The sequence below is a fragment of the Vanacampus margaritifer genome, chromosome 1 (assembly GCF_051991255.1).
Source record: "Vanacampus margaritifer isolate UIUO_Vmar chromosome 1, RoL_Vmar_1.0, whole genome shotgun sequence".
NCBI classification, from domain to species: domain Eukaryota; kingdom Metazoa; phylum Chordata; class Actinopteri; order Syngnathiformes; family Syngnathidae; genus Vanacampus; species Vanacampus margaritifer.
The window spans coordinates 26,814,677-26,839,101 of NC_135432.1; the positions used below are offsets into that span (position 1 = coordinate 26,814,677).

General features: G+C 38.4%; 1 protein-coding gene across 2 annotated transcripts in view; it reads right to left on the reverse strand.

The window, feature by feature from the left end:
- Window positions 1-203: 203 nt before the first annotated feature.
- lamb2 (laminin, beta 2 (laminin S)) overlaps window positions 204-24,425 on the reverse strand; it is a 47,923-nt gene continuing 23,701 nt past the window's right edge. Inside the window, exons 10-36 of one of the 2 annotated variants that reach the window (XM_077543954.1) lie at window positions 23,522-23,710; window positions 23,231-23,410; window positions 22,198-22,310; window positions 21,470-21,549; window positions 20,127-20,262; window positions 19,897-20,055; window positions 19,506-19,633; window positions 18,734-18,866; window positions 18,453-18,645; window positions 17,202-17,345; window positions 16,466-16,697; window positions 16,009-16,178; window positions 15,769-15,804; window positions 13,541-13,765; window positions 13,243-13,460; window positions 11,663-11,759; window positions 11,040-11,221; window positions 10,740-10,930; window positions 9,409-9,593; window positions 8,251-8,492; window positions 7,856-8,059; window positions 6,729-6,873; window positions 6,453-6,660; window positions 5,120-5,261; window positions 2,939-3,115; window positions 2,705-2,864; window positions 204-1,740 (exon numbers count right to left, since the gene is read on the reverse strand). In XM_077543954.1, coding sequence (XP_077400080.1) covers window positions 1,604-1,740; window positions 2,705-2,864; window positions 2,939-3,115; window positions 5,120-5,261; window positions 6,453-6,660; window positions 6,729-6,873; window positions 7,856-8,059; window positions 8,251-8,492; window positions 9,409-9,593; window positions 10,740-10,930; window positions 11,040-11,221; window positions 11,663-11,759; window positions 13,243-13,460; window positions 13,541-13,765; window positions 15,769-15,804; window positions 16,009-16,178; window positions 16,466-16,697; window positions 17,202-17,345; window positions 18,453-18,645; window positions 18,734-18,866; window positions 19,506-19,633; window positions 19,897-20,055; window positions 20,127-20,262; window positions 21,470-21,549; window positions 22,198-22,310; window positions 23,231-23,410; window positions 23,522-23,710 — 4,406 coding nt within the window. In that variant the 3' untranslated portion in view covers window positions 204-1,603. The remainder of the gene's footprint in view (window positions 1,741-2,704; window positions 2,865-2,938; window positions 3,116-5,119; window positions 5,262-6,452; window positions 6,661-6,728; window positions 6,874-7,855; window positions 8,060-8,250; window positions 8,493-9,408; window positions 9,594-10,739; window positions 10,931-11,039; window positions 11,222-11,662; window positions 11,760-13,242; window positions 13,461-13,540; window positions 13,766-15,768; window positions 15,805-16,008; window positions 16,179-16,465; window positions 16,698-17,201; window positions 17,346-18,452; window positions 18,646-18,733; window positions 18,867-19,505; window positions 19,634-19,896; window positions 20,056-20,126; window positions 20,263-21,469; window positions 21,550-22,197; window positions 22,311-23,230; window positions 23,411-23,521; window positions 23,711-24,425) is intronic. The other variant, XM_077543961.1, reaches the window with a different exon arrangement.

Below are 24,425 nucleotides of genomic sequence, written 5' to 3' on the forward strand. Positions count from 1 at the left end.
CATTGACACTATTTTTTGTTGTAATCCAGCCCTGGATGGGTATAAAGTGGTATAGATTGCAGTGCATACGATTCTATAAATTCAAACTTGCACATGCATTTGGTTACAATGACAAGAAGTTTGTTATTTATGTGCCTATATGTAAACCAACTATTGCTACATTTGGAAATGTAGGAACAAATATATATATATAAAAAAACGCACAGATTTCCAACCTTTATTCACAAAATTAAGGCACTGTAATACAATACAATATTACTTTGGCATTTGTTCTCGTCTTTGGTTTTTCACATTTTGTAAACTGAATTGTAGTGTAAATTATGATGCAAAAATAATTTACAATTATATTCTTATTATATTACTATATTATTGTATAATTATTTATGTGTGGCCCAAACAGTTCGTACTGTAAAAGCAAAGCTATAATGAGAATGGAATATGATAAGCCTGGTAAAATTAAATAAGAGTTATGTTCAATGCTAAGGAATACTGCCAAGTGTCATACTGTACATTCAAATGACTTGGTCTTAATATCACCCTTAATCTTGCAAGAGTTGATTGTAAGAATGCATTCTTTTTGGCTTAGTTTTAGTTTTTTTATATAGCAAAAACCTCAAGTGGCTTTAACATGAAGGTTTTATGGAATCAGTTCAGAGCCAATCCAACCAGCAGTCAGTTGCGTTTGTGTGTGTAAACTCACACAGGTTAACTCATTCACTGCCATTGACGGCTATAAACGTCAAAAATTGATTTGAACTATTTCTATTAGTTGCCCCCCCCCACACACACACACTTTTGTTAACAAGAGTAAAAAAAAAAGAACATATATAAAATTTGTGATTAATCATGAGTTAACTAGTGAAGTCATGCGATTATCTTCAATAAAAAAAATTGCACCGGCCAGAATTTTTAATAATCTTTTCTTTTCTTTTTTTATTAATTCATTGCCGTTGACAGCTATAAAAGTCAAAAATTCATTTTAACTATTTCTATTAGTTAATTTTTTTTCACTTTTGTTAAGAGTATGAAAACCTAGAATTTTTTTGTATTGTACATTTAGAAGAGATATAAAATTTGTGATTATTCGTGAGTTAACTAGTGAAGTCATGCGATTAATTATGATTACAAATTTTAACCGCCTGTAGCCCCAATTTTTTAATAATCTTTGTTTTTGTTTTTTTAATGAATTTATGGCAGTGAATGAGTTAAATGTGCTTAGTACATAAAGATCATAACGAGCTTCCAATTTATTCAACCTGCTGTCTCCAAATTGGTGAATACTACTACTACTACTACTACTACTACTACTACTACTACTAATACTACTAATAATAATAATAATAATAATAATAATGATAATTAGTATTAGTAGTAGTAGTTAACAGTAAGGTTATTTTATCCCATAGCTTTGGACTATTGACATCTGTGATTTAAATTATACACATTTTTTTAATATTCAGTACACAAATTTACAAGCATACAATTTCAGATTGTTTTTTTTAACAATGCAAACCATTAATTACAACTTGCACACATTCAGCTTTTTTGGTATGTTGCGCCTGATATTGTGCAGAATAGTACGTCAGACCAGAAGAGGTGGCCACTACTGGCACGTGTTATAAATTTGGATCTGTTTGTTGATGTCATTGAGGATGGCTTTCATCTTGTCTTCCAAGCCATCCAGCTGACGAGCTTTCCCTTCCAATCGCCTCTCGTTCTCCTCATAGTTTTTCTCCAGCTCTGTGGAAAAAACATTTTTTCAATGGGCAACCAACATTTAATACACATTCTGTCATTTTTTTAACTCATTCACTGCCATTGACGACTATAGACGTAAAAAATTCATTTGAACTATTTCTATTAGTTTCAAATTTTTTCCACTTTTGTTAACAAGAGTATAAAAACCTAGAATGTTTTTATTGTACCTTTAGAACAGATATAAAATTTGTGCTTAATCGTGAGTTAACGATTGAAGTCATGCGATTAATTACAATTAAAAATTGTAATCGTCTGACACCCCTAATTTTTAAGAATCTTTTTTTCCAATAGTTTCTCACGATTAATCACAAATTTTATATCTGTTCTAAATGTACAATAAAAAAAATTCTAGGTTTTCATACTCTTGTTAAAAAAGTGTGTGGGGGGTCGGGGGTGAAACTAATAGAAATAGTTCAAATGAATTTTTGACTTCTATAGCCGTCAATGGCAGTGAATGAGTTAAATATTTAATCTAATTCACAATCGGTCTTTTTTTTTTAAATATGATGATCCTGTCCTCATTCGGGTCACCTGCCATCTTGGAGGGACACCCTGGACTAGTCGCCACCCAATCACAGACAGTAAAATTACTCTCCAGAATTTGATCATAGCCGCCTGAGCCAGGGTTATAAACGTTTTGGATTTTATTGTTTGTTTTTATACATTTTTATGTTTTAGAAAAAGTTTTTGTTTTAGTTTAGTTTTATTAGTTTCAGTATTAGTTTTATTTTTGGTCCATATTATGCTGTAATAAAGTAAGTCAAGTATAATTCTTAAATGACTGTTTGACCTTCAGTTACTTTTTTTTTTTTTTTTTAAAGCATTTTTCTTTACAAAATGAAACTTTTGTTTCTTCAATTTCAGTTTTAATCACAGTAGTTTGCTAACTATAATAAACTTGGTCTGAGCCCATGCTTCATTTTTTTCCTAACATGACAAAAAGTACCTGCTAGTCTCTGCAACTTATTCTGGGCGTCCTGCAGTAGTTGTTTGGCTTCGTCCCGAAGGCTCTCTGCCTTCATCTTGGCATCCTGAACCGCTTTGGCCTTGGTGCCAACGCGTTGCTTCAGCTCACGGTATTTATCGGTCAGCTGCCCATCTAGAATCTGAGCATCAAAAGATGAGAAAGAATTACATTAATGAGGCAACATTTGCCCATCAGGGGGATACGCATGCATACCTGCTTGGCTTCGTTTGCTTTGTCTCGCGCCATGGTGGCGGTCTCTTCAGCCCGGGCAGCTGCCATGCTGTTGTTGGCACGTTTGGTCTTCAGCACGTTGATCTCACGGCCCAGCGTGGCCAGACGGTCCATGGCCTCGCTTAATTGCCGCTCACCGTTAGATGTCTCCGATTCTATCTGTTGCGTTCACGCGCAGGCAATGTGAAAATCACACCACAGTTTGTGTTGCAAAGCCTTCACAATTTTGAACCAAAGAGTGAAATCTATATACATTTTAAACAGGGTTGGGAGGGTTACCTTTAAAATGTATTCCGTTACAGTTACAAGTTACCTGCTAAAAAATGTAGTTAGTAACATAATCCAAGTACCATAATATTAAAGTAATGTAACTTGATTACTTTGGATTACTCCAATACCAAGTATGCTCATGAAGACAAAATAAAAAGGAATATCACCACAATATATATTCTATACAATGTGCCCCTGCTATTTGCGGGTGATAGGGACCCGGCCAGCCTACAAATAGCAAAAATCCTTGTGTAATTAAAAGGATGGATGGATGAATGGATGGATGGAGTGAGTTTAGCCCTGTATATGTTGTGTATGATGTTTAAATAGTGAATTGGTGGGAGGAAGATTTGTTTGTAAGGTGTAACTCACATTATGGTTGTAGGCTAACGGGCTAGCTAGCAAGAAGCTACAGCGTGTAACATGCTGCTGGACTCTCAGCTCAAACTTTCGCACCAAGTAAATTCCAGTGAATACTGGTGGCCATTTCCTCCTCCTGTCCGTGAAGCTTTTTCAAACTGCCCGCGTGTGGAGGACACGACTAGTCAGTTTGTTTTTCCCCACCTCCCCGACATGTAGCAATGTAGAGACTCTCTCTCTCTCTCTCTCTCATCTTAGAAATTGTAATCCCTCGAAATAAACCCCATTTTTAATAAATGTACCTGTAATCTGATTACATGTTTTTTCCTGTAACTGTAAGGGATGCAGTTGAAAAACATTTGTAATCTGATTACATAATTGCGGCACATGTATTCCGTTACTCCCCAAGCCTGATTATAAACACAATCAATCCATCCATTTTTTGATACCGCTTATCCTGTACACTTGTTTAGGGTTAACTGGAGAGTAATCAGCTGACATTGGACAAGAGGCATGGTAACACCCCAGACTGGTTGCCAGCCAATCACTAAGCACATAAATAGACAGACAACCTTTTACAATCACATTCACTCCCCCATGAGTGGGAACTGAATCCATGCAACCTGCATGGACGTCAGAGGGTTGAACCAACACAATTGTTCCTAAATTGATTCATTCAATTGATTCCATTACACAGCAACTAATTATTCGTCAAAATACGTTTAAAATGTGTTAGATTTTTTTGTGCGTCTTTTAGGGCTGGGCAATAAATCGAATTAATTCGATACATCGTCATTTAAAAAATCGAATAGTTGAAAATGTGCTAAATAGTGAAATAGAATTTTGTCTTTTGGACTATTAAAAGCTGTTGTTTTTGTAAGTTGTAATTTTGCACAAGTGGCAGAATGCTGGATGGGTGCTTTACAAGACATGTTTACAAAAGCTACCAACTACTTTATTGTGGCATTTAAGAAAAAAATATGAATGTTAAGTTTATGTCAAAACTAATATAGAATCAATATACATTATTGTTGTCTGAACATTTTGCACAGGAATTATTTATGAATAAATGAAACCTTTAAATAAATGTTTCTTGGGTTTATTAGATTAAAATCGATAAAAATCATAATCGTCCTGAATGTCTGTAAAAATCGAGATTTTATTTTTTGGCCATATGGCCCAGCCCAAAAAAACATTTTTTGCCTCGCTATAGTACACAACTTCACCTGTTATGGGTTGGTCTAAACGTATCCCCAGCAATAAACAGGTGTTCAATGTATATTTTATATTACACACTGGTATTAATATTACTACAGACATTTAATAGTTTGTGACACTTTGAGTCTAGACATGAATTATTTCTATTTATTCCTATTGGACTACTGTTTTGAAATTAGAACAACTTCAAGTCAACCAGTGTCATGAAACGGATTATGTCCGACTTTTGCGCTTCCTCCGTATCAGCATTACAGGGCACTGATTATTATTATTTTTAAATCGACTGAAGCAGTGGGTTTGGGTACTTTTGGTTACCTGTGCCAGGCGGGTCTCTGTGTCATCAATGTCAGCTCTGGCTCGAGCGATGGCCTTTTCTGCAGATGTCTGGGCAGTCTTAGCATCCACCAAGGCCTGCTTCACTGTCTCTGTGGTGGTCTTCACACCTTCCGCATGATGCCTGTACAGAAGCACAGTGTTATACACACAGAAGGTGGTTTCAGGGTTTCAGAATTGACTTAAAGATTCTTTTATAGGATTTTTTTTTTCATGTCCATTGAATTTATTGTAATCTTACTTGCCCACAGAGACTTCAGGTAGATGATGCCTTTGAAAAACTTCCAGAATTAGCATCACACTAACGCAGCTCTTAATCATTGTGGTCTTATTTCTATTTATATGTACATTAAATCCCGCACATTTTGCAGTTAAAACATTTGCATGTTTCTCCCATATCTGCCGTTATTCGCTGAAAAACTCACCTCTTCCCATTGATTGCACTTACTATATGCTGTGCCAAGGCCCATTCCAAATATGAATTGGTCTCAAGGAAGTATGTTGAAGTGATACATTTCAAATGAGAGAAAAGCTTTGTATGTATGAGTATGTTTAGCCTGGGTTGTTCCTGGAAGTTAGGAGAGTCATCACCGCATGTACATGTAAATGCAGATGTCAGGCTTTTTTTTAATACAATTATCTGTAAGTCTTTTATTTTTAGGGGAAATGTTGAGTTTGAAATGATATTAAATTTTTGATATCATAGTTTCTGGTATATTTACAGTTGAAACTGTTAATGTGAACAATTATTTTAAAAAAAAAAATTCTACACATGGTAGGGCTCGTTCCGTGGATCTTGTATCTTAAGCTTTATTTTCAATTTTTATGGATGAACAAGTAATAGGCACGAGCTGCAAACGTGACCCTCTAGCACAAAAGTGTGTGTAAAACAGCAATAGAACACAACTGTTCTAAAACATGGAACCTACCAAAAGAAACATTACAGTCTCTTTTTTCACCAGGAAAAAAAAAAGTATATTTCTATCTGTTTCCGTTTTGCAGCAATTAGCTTTGGTGAAAACACTGGCAAAAAGAGCTTGTTGCAACATGGTCCTGGATGATCACTTATTATCTGCTGCCACCTGCTGGCCGTTTTTTTGGTAATAACTACCATTGCTTTAACCACCTCTTCATGTCAGAAGCTGCATTAAAGCCTTTTGTATGCTCTTGCATGAAAAACATTTTTTTTTTTTTAAACGTGCAAATATGTTTTTGGGAGTGAAGGACAAAGTATTAAAAAACGCGTTTGGGTTTGAATGAGTTAAAGGTACGATACATATGAAGCTTGGCTGATTGTGTGACCAATGACCAATACCTTGCCCTCTTAGCATCCAGCAGTAGTTTTTCCGCCTTACGGACGTCGTGCTGCGTCTGCGCCAGGATGGCGTCGACGTTGGAAAGGCTGCGGACGCGTTCTTTAATTTCATCCGCAAGATGTCTGATCTGGAGAGGAGAAGCGGGGATGGAGAGTTCCAGCACACGGTTCGCCACCGCCTCGATATGGTCAGGGTCAGCCCCTTCCTCTGAGGGAAAGATACAAGACGTTTTGAAGTGATGTCATCATGATGTCATTCATTTCTCGCTGACTCACGCATGAGGAAGTCCCTGATCTGTTTGATAAGGTCTTGCAGATCCTTGTTGGAGCGCTCCACTTGGTCCTTGGTGGCTTTGGCTTTGTCGAGAGCTGCTTGGGCTTTACCCTTGGCCTCCTCTGCCTTGGTCTTAGCTTCCGCCACCTTACCAAAACAATACAATCACTTCAACATGCTGTATGTGTAATAAGTCACCGGTAATTGCTGTCTTGCATTCAAAGAACAAGTGGTCTGCAATTTTGTTTAATTAAGAGTCATTTATTATAATCATTATATGGCGTATTCTGCTGTGTGTGTGTGTGAATATATATATATATATATATATATATATATATATATATATATATATATATTTATATATAAGGGGTGTTAGAAAAATAGATTCGGCAATATATTGCGATATTACAGCGCGCAATTCTCGAATCGATTCGATATGCGGCCAAATCGATTTTTAAATATCAATTTTTTATGGGAATATTCAACAAAACGTCTTATTTAGGATTAGGATTCACACATTAAGCATGGAAGAATGTTCTATTAATGAAACATTAAGCCTTAATATTTTATTTCAGTGCTGTTCAAACATGAAACAGACTGCAACCTGTTTGTTAAATGCAGTTGCTCAGTTATAAGCCTGAATTTTCAGATAAATACATTTTCATACAAATCTTACAGTGTACATGTACAAGTTTACGGATTAGTATTTTCTAAATTTGAGTTAAAAAAAAATCGCAATAATCAATTTTGAGATTCATATCGGGATTAATCGGTATTGAATCGAATCGTGACCTATGAATCGTGATACGAATCGAATCGCCAGGTACGAGGCAATTCACACCCCTAATAATGAGCTTCTAATCGACAGCTGACAAGCGCAGGAAAAGAAAAGTCTGAAAAGGAAGGAGGAAGAGTGTAACAGCTCCATCGGGGTAAAAGAGAGAGAGAGAGAGATTCACACCCCTAATATATATATATATATATATATATATATATATATATATATATATATATATATATATATATATATATATATATATATATATATATATATATATATATATATATATATATATACGTGTGTGTGTGTGTGTGTGTGTGTGTGTAACTAACTAAAGTGCTTCCATGCCTTGGTGACGAGTCCCTCCACTTCTCCCATGGCTTTGTTGAGCTGCTTCTCGGCATGCTTGGCGCTCTCCAAAGCATTATTTGCGGCTGCTACGGCACCGTTACAGTTCAGGCCTCCACAGTGACGGTTCCCCTCGTCGTCACGGCAACCTGCACCTCCACAAGGGCTTTCCGCACAGGGAGCATCGCCTGTTGTGCCACAGACCTGTTGTGGGACAAGTTTATGTCTACTTGTGATAAAATATTATAGAAAAGGCTGTCAAAAGTTCATTGTAAGGCAAATATTAATAGACGCTCAGCGCAAAATACACTTATTACTCAATTATCTGTCACTGAAAAATGTATTTTGATTAATAATACAATTAGGAATAATTATAATAGATAAAGCTTTAAGACCTTCTCGTTGATCTTCCGCATGTCCAGATTCTGGACTTTGCTCTTGAGTTCTCCCAGCGAGCGTTTGTTGGCGGCATTTTTCCGGTTGAAGTCGTCCTTCTTAGCAGAGATGAGGCGCTCGGTGCGACGGCGGGTGTCGGCCGATTGGGTGACTGTGCTGGGCCTGTTTACTGTCGATTCATTGGCACGGCGCTCAGCGTCCCAAGACTTGTTGTAGGAGGTACGAATGCTGTCATACGCGCCTGGCAGGAAAAGGATAACAGAAGAAGATATTTATTGAATCCCAATAGCAATTTTTTGTGTAACATGCATTTTATAATTAATACAGAGCAGCGATTTAACTGTGAAATTAATGCGTAATGTGCTCTGGCAAAACTGTGCCGTAACCATGAAAAATATTCCAACTAGTACAAGTATGTTTCTGTATCTGATAGATTTCTAAACGTTTGCTTTAGTTGTTCAGTTTAATTCTAAATTCCCAGTTGTTTATCTTATCTATGCCAAATTTATAACCTTACTATTATGAGAGAAACTGTAAAAAAATAAAATAAAATAAAAAAAGGCACATAAGACAACAAGTAAGAGTTTACTTTTCCTGATATTTAGTAAGTAGTTGGTGCCATACCAATTTTCTTTTTTTTTATCTCCTGAGAGAGCTCAGTATTGTTCATTCGGTAATTTTACCGATTCGACATGTCATTATCATTGCTCTCTCTTTTTTATTTTTTTATTTTTTATTTTGTATGTGCGTGAGTATGTGCATGCATGTGTGTGTGTGCATGTGTGCATGCGTGTGAGTGTGTACTCATTAATTCACCTAAAACCTATTAAAAATCCAATACCGTTCCCCTAAACCGAATACTTCAGAATCCAGCTAGAGTCGTGAGATTGTCAGGAGACCCGAGGAAGGATCAAAGAAAAGAAAGGAACATGAAATCCAGCACAGACCAGACATCACCTGCTACCCACCGGGTTACCAACCAGAGTCTTTCACTGACCCCAGAAACATCTAAATTCCAACAAATTAGGGAATTTTCTAAACACATGAACATCACATTTTAAAGTACAGGTATAAAACATGAATTTCATGAAAAAGGTTAAAAAATGACACATTTGAAGAATAGAAAAAAAATCTCACAAAAGACTACGCTTGCTCACCTAGGAAATTGGAGTTTTTTAGGATATCGAGTTGGTGATGGAGCTGCTCTGATGTAAGGTTCAGTTCTCTGGCCTCTCGCTCGAGAGCACTCAGCTCCTTGCTTGCCTCCGAGTTGCTGTCCTGGACGACAGTCAGATCTCCTTCCAGACGGTTCAATGTGTCGGTGGTCTCACTGATCTGAGATCTACGGAAAAAGACATGTACTTGAAAATGGATATTAGTCATAAAAGTATACAAAGTACAATGACAGTGTGTATGAATTTGCCATTAAGCATCACCAAAATGAGTTTGAAATAAAACGGTCAAGATATAATCAAAATTGCTATTGTATAGAAATGAAGAGAAGGTTCCGGAACAAGCATTGTGGAGCAATTGCATGTTGAAGTCGATTGGAAAGCTAATCATCCTCATGGCATCCACCTAATGCAAGATCCACTAGACCCGATTCACAGCCATTGACAGCTTTAGAAGTCGATCATGATTGGAACTGGGCTGACAGTGAATGAGTACTGTGCAAATCTTTCGATTACAATATGTGATAAGGCCCCACACTTAAATTCATCTGAGACGGTTTAAAATACTTTAGTGCTGCTGTTTTGGTTATGAACAGAGTTGGGCTTATTAACTCATTCATTGCCATTGACGGAAATAGATGTCAAAAATCCATTTAAATTTCAGTTAGTTTAGCATTTTTTCCCACTTTTGTTAACAAGAGTATGAAAACCTAGAAAAAAAATATTGTACATTTAGAACAGATATACAAAATGTGTGATTAATTGTGAGTTAACTAGTGAAATCATGCGATTAATTACCCCAAAAATAACGCCCCTAATTTTTAATAATATTTTTTCTTTTTTTAAAAAAAGAAAAGATTATCAAAAATTAGGGCCGATTAATTTTTTAAATCATAATTAATCACATGACTTCACTAGTTAATTCTTGATTAATCACACATTTTATATCTGTTCTAAATGTCCAATAAAAAAATGTCTAGGTTTTCATACTCGTGTTAACAAAAGTGTGAAAAAAATGTTAAACTAATAGAAATAGTTCAAATGAATTTTTGACGTCTATAACCGTCAATGGCAGTGAATGAGTTAATGAAGCATATCAATTCTATGTGATCAATAGCACCGATATTGGTTGCCACAACCCATTTTTTTCTAAAGGGGAAAAAGGGTTTATTTGCCTGTGGTTGATGTATTGATGGTACTACGTCTATTAGAGGTATTATTATAGGAAATACAGTTCTTATGTTGTGTTCGGTCACGTATAAATCCTCAGAGCTGTATCTGAATGCATTACACATAAAAGATTGTAAGGCATGTACCTAAGCTGTTCAATAAGATCCATCAGAGTGGTAATGGCAGCGGCAGTGGCATTGCGTGAGTTGACAATATTCTGAGCTTGGGCCAGTTTCTCCTCGAGGTCCCTGAAAGTCTTCTCATACGGCCCGGTAAGGCCAGTGGTCTGAATCTCATGGGCGCGCTCGGCCAAAGCCCTGGTGCGCACTGCTAGGTCCTGTTGGAAGACAAGATAGTTTTGCTCCATTGGTGAGTTTACGTTTCATATCTTCGGACTTCACTGTAAACTTCTCCACCTATATACATCAATAATTAAGATCCTGTACCTGGACAATGCGGTCCCAGTCGCCAAAGCATTGATGGCAGGGCTGGCAGTTGGGGAAGACACCAGAAAAACCTCGGGCACATTGGTCACAGCGGACACCCGACACCCCCTGCTGGCATACACAATGACCTGTGACTCGGTTGCACTGAGACGTCTCAATGCCTCGCCAGTCGCAGTCACAAGCTGGAAGAAGGGCAGAGAAGAGGGAAAGGAGTAAATATGCGATCGCAAACGCCTGGGGCTAAAACTTAAAAATGTGTTTTTCTTCTCACATATATTCGTGATTCACCATTTGCAGATTTGTTTAAACCCATTCTTTGTATTGACAAAAGTAGTGCTTTGCTGCCATCAGTTGAAATGAATCAATGAGCTTTATTTAGACAAAAGTAGAGCTTTGAAGGCCACTTTCTGGCCAGTTATCAAAATTGAAGGTGGGGCATCAATTACTCTAAGTTAAGAGTTCAAGTATTGTTACCAAAAGGCCTGTGCTCTGGGAATAAAAAATTAAATCTGTGAACGCTGTGGACCAATGGCCATGAATGCAATCCCACACTACACTCATTTCTCATTTATAAAGACATTAGCAACATCCAAACGCGGATTACGTTTGCTAATGGTCCTAACCTCTGCACTGTGTCCGAGGATCTCCCCAGTAGTTCTCCTGACAGTCCGTGCAGGTCTTTCCACCGAATCCATCGCGGCACTGACACTGCCCGTTAAACTGAGCAACACAAAAAGAAAGTTTACAAGCAGAGTAGGACCTCCTGCGTGACACAATGGAGAATTGGAACTACCTTTATGTTTTTGCTAACACTACAAAACATTTCTGAGTTGAAAACGTTTTTTCATTACACATCACTGGACCTAAATTCAACAAGCACCAAAAAAAAATCCAACTCGACTTTACATACATGGTGTCCATAGTTGTGTTTTTTTTAATTAAATTATATTATCAACTATTGTGATTATTATTTTTTTTTTACATTTGAAAATCAATGATGTAAAAAAAAAAAAAACATGATGATGTTGCAATTCATCCCCGTGCGTAAAATGAGGCACCACATGGACTTCCCAGAGAACCCCAAATAGGGTCCCAAACACGGACATGCCTCGGAACCAAAATGAAGATACGCCCGTTTTTACGCCCAGCGCATGAGCGCCTGTCTTGGGGTCCGGTGCAGAACAGTCCCACATTTCATATTTTGTATCCCCAAACAGTTCTGCTTTTTGTTGTATTGAACTCAAATCAGACTGACTTTCTGCCGCATTGTTTAGGTAGTTTTTGTGTGTGCTATAGTGTTAATTTCGTAAACAAAAACTAAACAAAAATAATTTCGGCAACGCACATTTTTCACCGGACTAAAACTAGGCTAGACTCGACTAAAACCCTTATTAATAAACAATAACTGGGACTAATAGTATGCATTTTCATCGACAAATGAAGACGAGACGAAAATGTATTTCACTTCATAAAAACTGGACTTAAAAACTATAGACATTTTAGTACATGAACAAAAACCAGACAAAAATTGCATGATTTTGCAAAATCTTGTCTCTGCTAATCTGTCACTGTGACACTGTCATGTGACACACAGTGAAACGCCCCCTTTCAAATCTGCAGCTAGCGAGCGCAACATGCACAAACACATGGAACAGACATGAGGTGGATTCACAGGGAAATGTAAAAAAAAAAGAAAAAAAAAGTGAATTATAGTTAGAATGTAACATTAATCCAACGGCTATAACGTTCCAACAATAGTGTTCATCCGACCGCTACCTAATGCTAGCTAATTTACTAGCTCATAGCATGGAGCTATAGTTAGCCACTTGTTGATATACTGTAATTGTGTGTGAAGTTGGCTTTCATCAAAAGATGAGAGAACTTTTTATGTGAAGTTATTTTATGTTCAGCATAATCTGCTGACAAAAAAAAAATACAGGGATTAAATGATTGTCCTGACTAAAACTAGACTATAACGTTTTTAAACTGTTTTTGTTGACTAAAACTAGATGAATAAAATGATGTTTTCTTGGACTGAAATAAAGATTAAAATGCTAGATTTATAGCCAACTAAAAATTGACTAAATTAAAACAGGATGAGGTTGACTAACTATGTTAGAAACTAACAAGTGTGATTGAAACTGTACTAAAGACTTCATTTAAAAATGGCGGGAAAAAATGACCACTAGTGTACTGTATGCACCTCATTACATGTTGAAGTGACTGAATTGTGGGGGTCACAACCGCAGGGTTCACAGCCTTTTCCACTAGCCAGGTTCCAGTGTCCGGGGGAACAGTGGTCACACGTTTGACCAATTGCGTTAGGTAGACATTGGCACTGGCCTGTATTCCGCTGGCACACGCAGTCCTCACGCTCCATACACTGGCTACGCTCCGTACCAAGGAAGTTGCATACACATTCTAAAGTGACAATTGGGGGACAAGCATATCACTATTTAATTAAAAAAGAAAACAAATGTTTGGGTAAAATAGTGATTTACTCCTGCAGTTGCGCCGTGAAGCATCTCCGAAATAGCCACTTCTGCAGATGCCACAGTTGGGTCCTTCCGTGTTGTAAAGGCATTTCCTGCACTCTCCGATGCGCCGGTCACACGCGCCAACGTCAGACATGTCTATGTTGTTGTTGCACTGGCACGGCTGGCAGCTTCCTCCGGGTTGAGAGGGGTTGCCATAGTAACCTGGAGCACATTCCTCACATCGAGTACCTAATTTGAGAGAAAATGCAGATTGGTCAGACTGAAGGGAGTAGCTTTGATCTTCACATTACTACAAGCGGTGTGCATCGTTCCAATAAAAGACGATTTGATATGAATCTCTCGATACATGGTGAACGATGCAATTTGAGGATTTTAAAGTGGAAAATTTTGATTTGGGTTGATTCAGTGGAATTATGATTTGATAAGCTCGGTTGTATTTGTATTACTGTATATTACTGTTGTTGTAAGGTGACCTTGAGTGTCCAGTAAGGCGCCTATAAATAAAATGTATTATTATTATTATTATTATTATTATTATTATTATTATTATCATTATCCATCCATCCATTTTCTTAACTGCTTGTCCTCACAAGGGTCACGGGGGGTGCTGGAGCCTATCCCAGCTGGCTTCGGGCAGTAGGTGGAGTACACCCTGAACTGGTTGCATCATCATCATTATCATTATTATTATTATTATTATTATTATTATTTCAAACAAGTAAGATAGAATGAGTTTCTTGTTGAAAGTAGACGTAGACGAACGTAATCATTTTACAATATGAATTAACTTTTCAGTATAGTGGCATTTTCTTCAAGGAAATTCATCAAAAACGAGGAGAACCTCTCGCAATTTCGGTCCAAATGAGTTTATTGGTGGATATATTTAATTGAAACTGTCAACCATTGGAGAAGGGCTTCCTCAAGGAGACATGTTGGGTAATAATGCGACTGTTTTACTCTAATTTGAAGGAGATATTTTAAGTGATGTCACACAAAAACCTTCCCCAAAAAGGACTTTTCCCCCCATCCATCCGCAAAACAAAACAAATTTCATTTTCTCCAGAACCCAATATCTGATTTTCAAATGTCTTGAGTTGTTGTACTCAGGTTGAAGTGACCATTCCAATCAGTCTCAGCGGTTGTTGTTTTTTTGGACAGACTGTCAAACAAAAGAGGAGAGAATAACATCTAATTTGCTGAAACATTAAGTTAATAAAAGGCTGTTTAGAAGAAGGATCTCTTTGGTAGAATGCAATACATAAAATTGCACTTAATTAGACAATTAGCTAATTAGAGTTGATATCATGTAGTTGCATCCTGGCATAACAAAACCAGCCCTTGAATCCTTGCCAAAATGAGAACATACAATGTAAACCTGTTCTATCTTCGATATACTGTAAAACTTGAAACTGTGTTGGCCACACACACACAAAAAAAAAATAATCAGTTTCGATGCCAGTACTCTCAGCCTCCTGCTATGCCACACTGTGCTGCATGACTGACAAAATACCTGGCATATTTGAGTCTGGCAAGTACAGAAGGAAATTAGAGACAGAGGGAATGAGAAGGTGGGGAAAGATGAAACGGTTATGCTCATAAAGCATTAGAAGAGAAAAGATGAAAGTTGGACATGAGTGAGAAAATAAAAGGAGTATCAGCTCATTTGTTGGATTTGGAAGTGATTTCTAATGTTATTAAATCAGAGATAACGATGAACAGTTCTTCATAACAGTAGCTGACCCAGAGTTGTCATCAATCACAGCCTTTTTTCCTCCCCCCAAGTAAAAATTAGATAGGACTTCTGGGTCAGATCCTTGAATGGAAAAAAGTATCCACAGACATTCAGAAAATGCAAGTTCGTACAGAACAATGATGTACCCCACGAGACATATAATACACAAGTTAAAGCAGAATTGATCTTCAGTTGTGGGAAGCTGTCAAATTCTCTCATTGCCCTTCGGATAAAACATATGCATGGGGTACAATTGTATACCGTATAATTCAAATGTTAGGCCTAGAAAGTGGTCAGCAGAGATATAATGGCAGTGTCTATGTTCCATAGTGCTTAACACAGCCACTCACAAAGAAAAATCATTTGTGGAGGCATGTCTGAGCACCTCGGACCACAGGGTGCTAAAGCCATGCATGTATAGGCAGGACTGGCGGGAAAATAAAAACAGACTTGTGGTGGTGCTGGCAGTGCTGGGGGAGTCAATTCAATTTTTACTCACGCTTACAAATGGTCAGCCTGGAGCGTTTAACAATCCCTGTACCAGTAATACAGGGGAGGGAGGAAACGACAAAAGTTAGATATTTCAAGTAGTGTCTTGTAATTGGCCAGATATTGGACCAAAATGTTAAATCCTGCATTCCCAGCACATACATTCATGGAATAGTGCTCACTTTTCAATTCACCCTTTAATTAAGCAGAAGACACAGTAAAAACTCTGATTCATCATAAATATGTTTACCTGTGTATCCCTGCTTACAGCTGCAGACAATTTGCCGATTCCGGTTGTCTTGGTAACATGATGCTGCAAAATGGCGTCCACTGGTGGGGCCGTCTGGACAGGGGCATGGGCGACACCAATCGCCAGCTGCTATGCCCAGTATTGGGTTACCATAGTAACCATTGGCACACCTATAGAAACAGTCCAGTCAATACAAGATAGGATAGCGATCTAGTTTGCATGGTCAGACTGCTTATGGCAAAATAAAAAGTTTACAAACATGTACTGGTATGCTCGAATGAGATACCTTGCCATTAAATCCCTCTTTCTCATGAAACTAATATTTCCAAAATTCCTCAACATAAACTTTCCGTAAATTTACCCCAAAATGATTACCCCTCTTTGCAAACCGACTCACCATAAAAAAAAAAACATGAACAAATTGTCTGTCGATGCAGATTGCACAGTAAGACGTCACCTGTCGCACTTGTCTCCACCCGTGTTGTCCCTGCAGTTAACGCAAGCGCCGCTCCTCTGGTCACACTCGACGGCGTGGCCGTTGCAGTGGCACGGGCGGCAGTTGGGGAAGCCCCAGTGACCTGCCTGGCATCTGTCGCACTGCTGGCCAAACGCTCCCGGCCGACACTGGCACAGCCCGGTGTACTTGTCACACAGCCGAGTGATCGAACCTTCCACGCTGCAACCGCAGGCTGCGCGGAGAGAGGACGAGGCGGACGTCATAAGCGAGTAAAACACAAACGATGGACCTCAAATAAAGACTGAGGTGTGGGATTTGTTGGGGTTTGAATGTGCAATGATGAATGCCAGTAGATGGCGCCCATGTGCAGTAAGAGTAAGCAATACTTTAGTACTGTACTGTATATTTACAGACATGGAAACTGGGTGAAAATAGAACCACTTACTAAATTTCCGACAACCATTAATTCTATCCAGGTAAAACAATTCATGACTCAATCTGAGCATTTCATCTTGTAAAAGAGCCTTTCAAATGCAGACTTCACTTAAAATTTGACCATAATGCAGTATGAATCATTTGCGCCTAATTGTATGTATTAAGGTTAATACATTGTTAATGTAATACAACACAGTTCAAAGTCTAAAACTAGTCAAATCGTCCATAAGTAGCCTACATCTGGATCACAAAAAACATCAAATAAAGCCCGAGTTTAAAAAGAACTCATGTCTCTTCTCACCAATGCAGCCCGAAGGTCCAAAGCCGTAAGTTCCGGGGGCACACTGTTCGCACCATCGACCAATCACATTGGGTCTGCAGCGACACTGACCTCCGCGGACATCGCACACTGAGCTGATGGATCCTTGGGGGTCGCAGTTACAAGCTGGAGGGAAACACACATGAGCACAACTTCACTGCTAATGTGACGATCATTAAGTAAGAACACAGAAGACCAGGGGTCCGTTTCACAAAGTGGGTTCAACTAACTCTGAGACTAACCGTAAGCTGTGAGTTGACCTACCCTGAGATAGGAAACTCTGCGTTTTCCCTTCCAGCACAGCTGATTTGAGTTTGATCAACACAGAGTAGTTTCACCTGGAGTTAAGCGCATGCACCACCATAAAAAGACCGCATCAATGGAGCCCTGATTCGACGAGTAACCATGGCAACGGGGAAGCAGAGACCAGCACTTAATTTACTTAATTTAATTTAATTTAATTAACTTAATCTAAAATTAATCCAAAGTGAATATATTAAGATTAATGAACTCATACTTAAATAAACTCAATATATTCACTTTGGATAAATTTAAATCAATTGTGTGTTACCAATTAAAGTAATTTTACTAAACTGGTCAACAATTCAATTTGTAATCTTAATTTGGTTCAACAATTCTCTTTTTAGAGTGCACCTTCATCAATGGGATCATTGTCAAAAGGACATACCATGTTCGTGGACAAAAGTGGACTTTTAATACACGCCTATTGTTGTTGTTTTGAAATAACAGACGGCAAAACTATATTACGCCAAAACTCGCCAGCTGACTGAATAAATGAGGAAATCAAATGTATGTGGCTGAAAGGAGGTGGAGACCGAGAGAAACTCGAGGGTTCATTGTGATAAAACTGGTACTGACCAGGTTAGGTTAATAGAGTCTGTTACTATGGTAACTGACCGAGAGCTTAAGTTACCTCTCTTTATAAAACAGGCTAGAGTTACCCATCTTTCTCTGGTTTGAGTTACCTCGCTTCCTGAAACTCAGAGTTTCCCACATTTCAGGGTTAACAGACTCAAGAGTTTTTACTAAACCTGCTTTGTGAAACAGACCCCAGAATTGATGAGTTTTTTGTTTTGTTTTTAGTGAACAGCTAAGGAAAGGTACACACAGAGGGAAAAAAAATAGGTGAATTAATGGGTTCACTATACTATGATTGTTTTATGATGGGAAGGAAAAAAAGCCACAAAAGTTAAAGTGCGTTTTTGTACTCACGCAAAGCCCCGTCGTTAATAACAGCCGACATGCTCGTGATCAGCTTGGCACAGGTGTCACTCAAGGGTGGGTGGCTCACGCTCCTTGCCCCCTCGTGGCAGCGATAGCGCTCGTAAGTCTGCTTCCTGTTACTGGAGGCCAGCTCGCCGGCGTTGAACAGCTCCATGGAAGAGTGACGAGGCATCAAGGCAATCTGCAGCCAAGAAGCACAGATTCACTCAAGACACATGGGAAAGATGTTGCTGTGTGGAATGAGACGGAAAGAAAGGAAACGTCCTCACAGAGTCCACGAGGAGGACAGCGTTGGCCGCTCCATTAAGAACGGCGTTGGCGTCCTGGTAACGTCTGAACTCGAAGCGGATTGTGTAGGTTACACCTTTCTCAAGACATACAGGTTGCGGAGGGACCACAAACCTAATGTTTAGCAAAAAAAAACATATCTCTCCTTCAGTGATATCAAGTTTAGCAGTCAATACATTCCAGGATAAGTTTCCCATTGGAAGTAACACTGTTGCCATCATAAAAACCTGTATTAACTGTACCTGTATGTTAGGGGTTATTTATACAAAGTTCCAGATCAGAATATCCAATTGAATATTATACAAGTACTATATACTAAATTAATGTTTTTTGCATAGATAAAGAATCGAGGTTTGGTGAGCTATGTTTACCGGTACTTGTGAATGTACTACTTCAGATCTGTCAATCAATTAAATTCTATGAGAGCTTTTTGGAATAGAACAGAAGAATAGAATTAGCCTTGCTTTGCCAGGCAATGGGGAAATCACAGTTTTATAGCAGCAACGTGGATAAAAGCAGCACACAAAAAAATAAATGTATATATGGTATTTATAATACCAGCCAATAACAATGAACAAAATAAGCACATACTAGATATGCTGACGTGAATGTAAGGGGGAAAAACAGGCAATAAGAGTCTGCAGCATTAGCAACACTACACCATAAATACTTCACACATTAGCAGTTTTGAATATTTTTTCCCCCCATCCCAACTTTTGTGGTCGAGTGTGCGTGTGCACAAGAGCAACAAACCTGGCACCAGCCGGCAGGGCGACAACAAGTTTGTCATCATCTGGGATTGTGTTTCCACAGGGGCTGCTGGTTGGAATCGGGCCTGGACGGATTACTGTTATTCGTACCTCTTCCCAGTCTCGAGGCATCTGGAATGGATGAATGTTAACGAGCGATGGATGTCATCTAGATCTTTGTATTAAGACAAAAGTAATCAGACATTTGGTCATTAGACCTACAGGAAGTGACATTGGATTTTGGGTCCGTAACAGGCTATATGCTTCTAAGATTTAAGGGTAATATACAGTATAATGCACAATCTAAGATAAATGTGATGAATTAATTGATGAAGAGGTGTGTCTAAACACTTTTGCTCTTAAAGTAGAAGTTCAGCAAAAAGAAATGCACACACTTGTGACTCGTAGCGGATGAGCAGGTCATACTCCATGGAATAAGGGATGTTGCTGATTATGAACTCAAGAGTGCCACCTTCAGGTGCCCGGGCGAACCCAATATCTGTCCATGTGGCTGGACGATCCAGCTGGTGTTCCCTGGTTTCCAGTGTGCAGCCCTGATGAGATATTTGTGTAATTATTTGCATCTTTTATTACACGTTCTTACATCCAAAACTTGGTGTCTCACCTGACCCATTTTGGCCAACTCGGCTTCATACAAGAGGTGATCCAGAGCCATGAAGAAATAGCCAGACTCCACCTCTGTACACTGGCGTCCTGTCATGTGACTTCGGCAGCGACACTGACCACTACCTGCGGAACAGCTACGAGAACACAGGATTTTACATAAACTACTTTGCTGGGAACACTTAGTTTGTAATGAAGAAATACTGTATAACATTGACTGAAGACATGCAGAGCTTCCAAACCCACTGCTTACATTATTATTATTATATATTTTTTTTAAATCACTCTACCATGAATGTCACTTAAGAGCTTGCAAACATTAGCCCGATGACACCACATCAGCTAGTCAGTTGGCTACATTATCTTGGAATCGTAAAATTCCATGGTAATGTGTGGTTGAAAAAAATTTTTACTTGAAAAAAAAGAAAAGAAAAAAATGCAACGTAGCATGTGACCACAATTCATCCCACAGAACACTTGGATTTTCTCATGCATTCCAATACATGAGCGGATGAATTAACAAATAGATTGTAGTTGCTCTACCAAGTGAGTAAGTTGGCCTGTATTTAAATGTCAAGAATTGTTGATGAATGACTACAAGGTCCATGTAACACAAATGGATACAGTTATTTAGTATACACCAAATGGCACCAAACAATTAATCTAATGTAAAAAATGTGGCACAAAATGTACAGATAATCCAAAAGATATGATTTATTTTATTTTTTATGATAATGAAAATAATAACAGGTAATTAACTCATTAACTGCCATAAATTCATTTAAAAAACGATTATTAAAAATTAGGAGCAAGAGGCGATTACATTTTTAAATTCTAATTAATCGCATGACTTTCCTAGTTAACTCACGATTAATCACAAATTTTATATATATATTATTTTTTTTAGGTTTTCATACTCTTGTTAACAAAAGTGGGGAAAAAATGTTAAACTAATAGAACTATTTAAAATTTATTTTTGACGTTTATAGCCGTCAATGGCAGTGAATGAATAAAAAAAAAAAAAAGATTAAAAAATTCGGGGTGTCAGGCCATTAAAGTTTTTTTTTTACGTTTATAGGCGTCAATGGCAGTGAATGAGTTAAAGCATGCATTTATAATTGACTTTGTTCTATTGTTATATTTGTGGTGAAAATGTTTTGATATTTTATTCTATCCATAAATTTATATATCAAACGTATATACTGTATATGATACCTACTATATTCATCATTATCATTAAGTGTTGCAGTTTAAATAAGAGGACATCAAACTCTAGCGCCACAGACTAAACAGGAGGCCAGTGACGCTCTATTTATTTTAATCTGCTCAGTAAACGTCACTCACTGGTTATCTAGAGCGGCTCCGATGTCACATTCACAGCCTCGGCAGCCATTCAGGTCGAGACTCAGGCCCCAGTGTTCTGGCTGGGATAGAGAGACAAACAGAGAGAAAGAAAGAGAGAGAGATGAAATCATGACAACACAAAGCAGCATCCTTCATTCTATAAAAGAAGTGTATGAGTCGCACACATTGAAGCCAACCCTGTAATCTCAAAGACTAACATTCACAGCTTTGTGGTATATCATCACCGTCTGGTTCCTGTTATTTAACACAGTGAGTTGTCTTCTCTTCCAAAAGAGTGAGTATATTTTGGATGATGCAGCAAGTACACTTACTAGGCAGCTTCACTGTTTGGCCACGCTTACATTAACTCTTTCACACCACTTTAATTTCTGGTTTCACGTAAGATAACATCCACTTTTGGACCTGACCATTTTTAGGCAGATGGTAACCCAAGTGGACTAACCTAAAATGCCTCAACTAAATTTAGACATAGAGCCCAGGCAGGAGCTCACATTCCTGCCCACACTATTCCTGGATGAGTGGGATAAGACAGACAGCGAAAACAAGCAGAACTTGAGGAAAGGAAGTAAACAATAATAAGAACCTAGGGTGCAAAACTCTAAATGAATAGGATGTGATTTTCATTTGGGAAGTTCAGTCATGAGGGAGCAGAATGCCTGTTGTAAGTAAACCAGTGATCTTTACAGGTACGAGAGTGAGCGTCTTACCAGACACTGGTCACAGCTTCGTCCTGTGACAAGACGCTTGCAGAAACAGTCGCCGCTGACCGGGTCGCACTGTGTGCTGCCTGCCACCGTTCCCCTGTGGTCACACCTGCAAGCTACAGGAGGAAAACGCACCTTTTCCCCATAAGTACTTGAAAACAAACTTTAAATGACATCATGTTAGGATAGGATAGGATAGGAATCACAATCTAAGACTGTGAAGTGTGAAAGGATTCTGATTAAATAAATAAAAAAAATCGGTGGACGAGTGGGTCTGCCTTACAGAACTGAGGTCCAGCAGTTAATGTTGAAATGTATGTATCCATACAGTAAATCAGGGGTATCAAACTCATATTGTCATCAATTAAATGCAAATTTGTGGGCCAGCCCTAAATTACGGAGCTCAACTGTAATCATATTGTTCCAAAAAATAACACAAATCCAAATGGGACGCGGCAACACTTTTCCTGTATGAGTTCCGGACGTGTTAAATCTACCTGTTTTGCATATATAATGTTCCCAGAATGCATTGTGTGGCGCAGTTAACAAAGTTATAAGGACGTTAATCCTTGTCATATGTATTTGCGTTACCAGTTATTGAATTTGTGTCATATTTAACATGCGTATGTCGGTCTATGATTAAAAAAAAAAGTTAATGCAAAACAAAAACAAACCGTAACGTTGTGAGTTGTGTGTAAAATAATGACATCCAGGACGATTCCATGTATAAGTTGCATTGTTCATTTGAGGACTGCTTGTGAAATTACCCAATTTATATGTTTTGTTTGTGGCGGGCTGATTAATTGGTCCGACATTTCTTTTTTACTTTACAAAATCGTCTTGCGAGCCTAATCCGGCCCGCTGGCCGTATGTTTGACACCCCTGCACTAAATGATTCATAACAATTAAGGGGTTAAGTCATAAGTTAACGCTCAGATGAATAAACGCGCCTGCAGAAAACTAAACTTCTTGACTTAACACAACCTCAAGGCATGCATGCAGTAGTAGTAAGTCATTGTAACTTGTGCGTACTCACGCTGGCAGCCGTGAGGGTTGTCGGCACTGAGGCCAAAGTGGCCGTTCCTGCACTTGTCACAGCGCTGGCCCTCAACATTGGCCTTGCAGCGACACTGACCGGCCACCATGCCCAACGTGGGCGCTGTGTGGCTGTCGCACATCCCGCCGTTCTCGGAACCTTCTGGGTCGCAGTCACAAGCTGTGGAAAGCACAATGGGATGTCTGTGATGATCTTAAAGAGTTGTAAACAATCACATATCGCTATTTGTATTGGCTATTGTCTGGTAAGAGATGCAGATCTTGCGCTCACCTATGCAAACCCGAGAGTCCCGGATGTCTTTGAAGGGTTCTTTGTAGTAAAAAGGCTTGCACAATTCACAGTTGCGGCCCATTGTGTTGTGCTGACAGTCATCGCACACACCTCCGCTGACGTTACCGGTGGCCAAATACACCGCCATGTCAAAATGGCACACCGACGAGTGGCTATTGCAATTGCACTCTGAAAAACAAAATGCGCCAGTCAGGCTAAAGACACTCCCTTAGGTTACGTACACAGATGGGAACATTTCAGGAAATTTTTGTAAAACAACTGGAATGCTCCAGAATTGTTAAAGCTTTAAATGATCGCAAGGTTTTTTAGATGCATTTTCACCTCACTTAGACTCCTTATTTTCCTCACATCCGAATGAATTTTTTACAATGTGAAGTACCTGAATTCCTTTGTGAGTATGGATTTTTATTTAATAAAAAGAAAAGTTATTTATTTGGCTAATTGTGACTTTATCATAGGTTATGTAACAAAATTACAGCATACAACTAATTAGGATATCTTAAGAAAGGCTTTGGCCCTAACTCATGTCCAGTGACAGGTTTGGGGATGGCTTAGTGCAAATGGCTTCAGCAGTAAAGGATTATGATTTTTCGATCCCCAGTTGGACTAACTGTTTGCTTGAAGCTTAACAAAATGTGAAAGTGCCTTTCACAATTGAAATATAATAATTTAGTTAAAACATAACTCAACTTTAATCATACAGCAAGTGCTGTAAATAGGTGATAGAAAACCATAATTAAAATAATAATACAATAGTAGATAACTAACTGGTAAATGTTATCTTCTAATTCAAATATATAATAGCACCCCTTGACATAAAGCATACAATAGGTGCGGTTATACAGTATATATATATATATATATATACATATAGTGTTTTTTT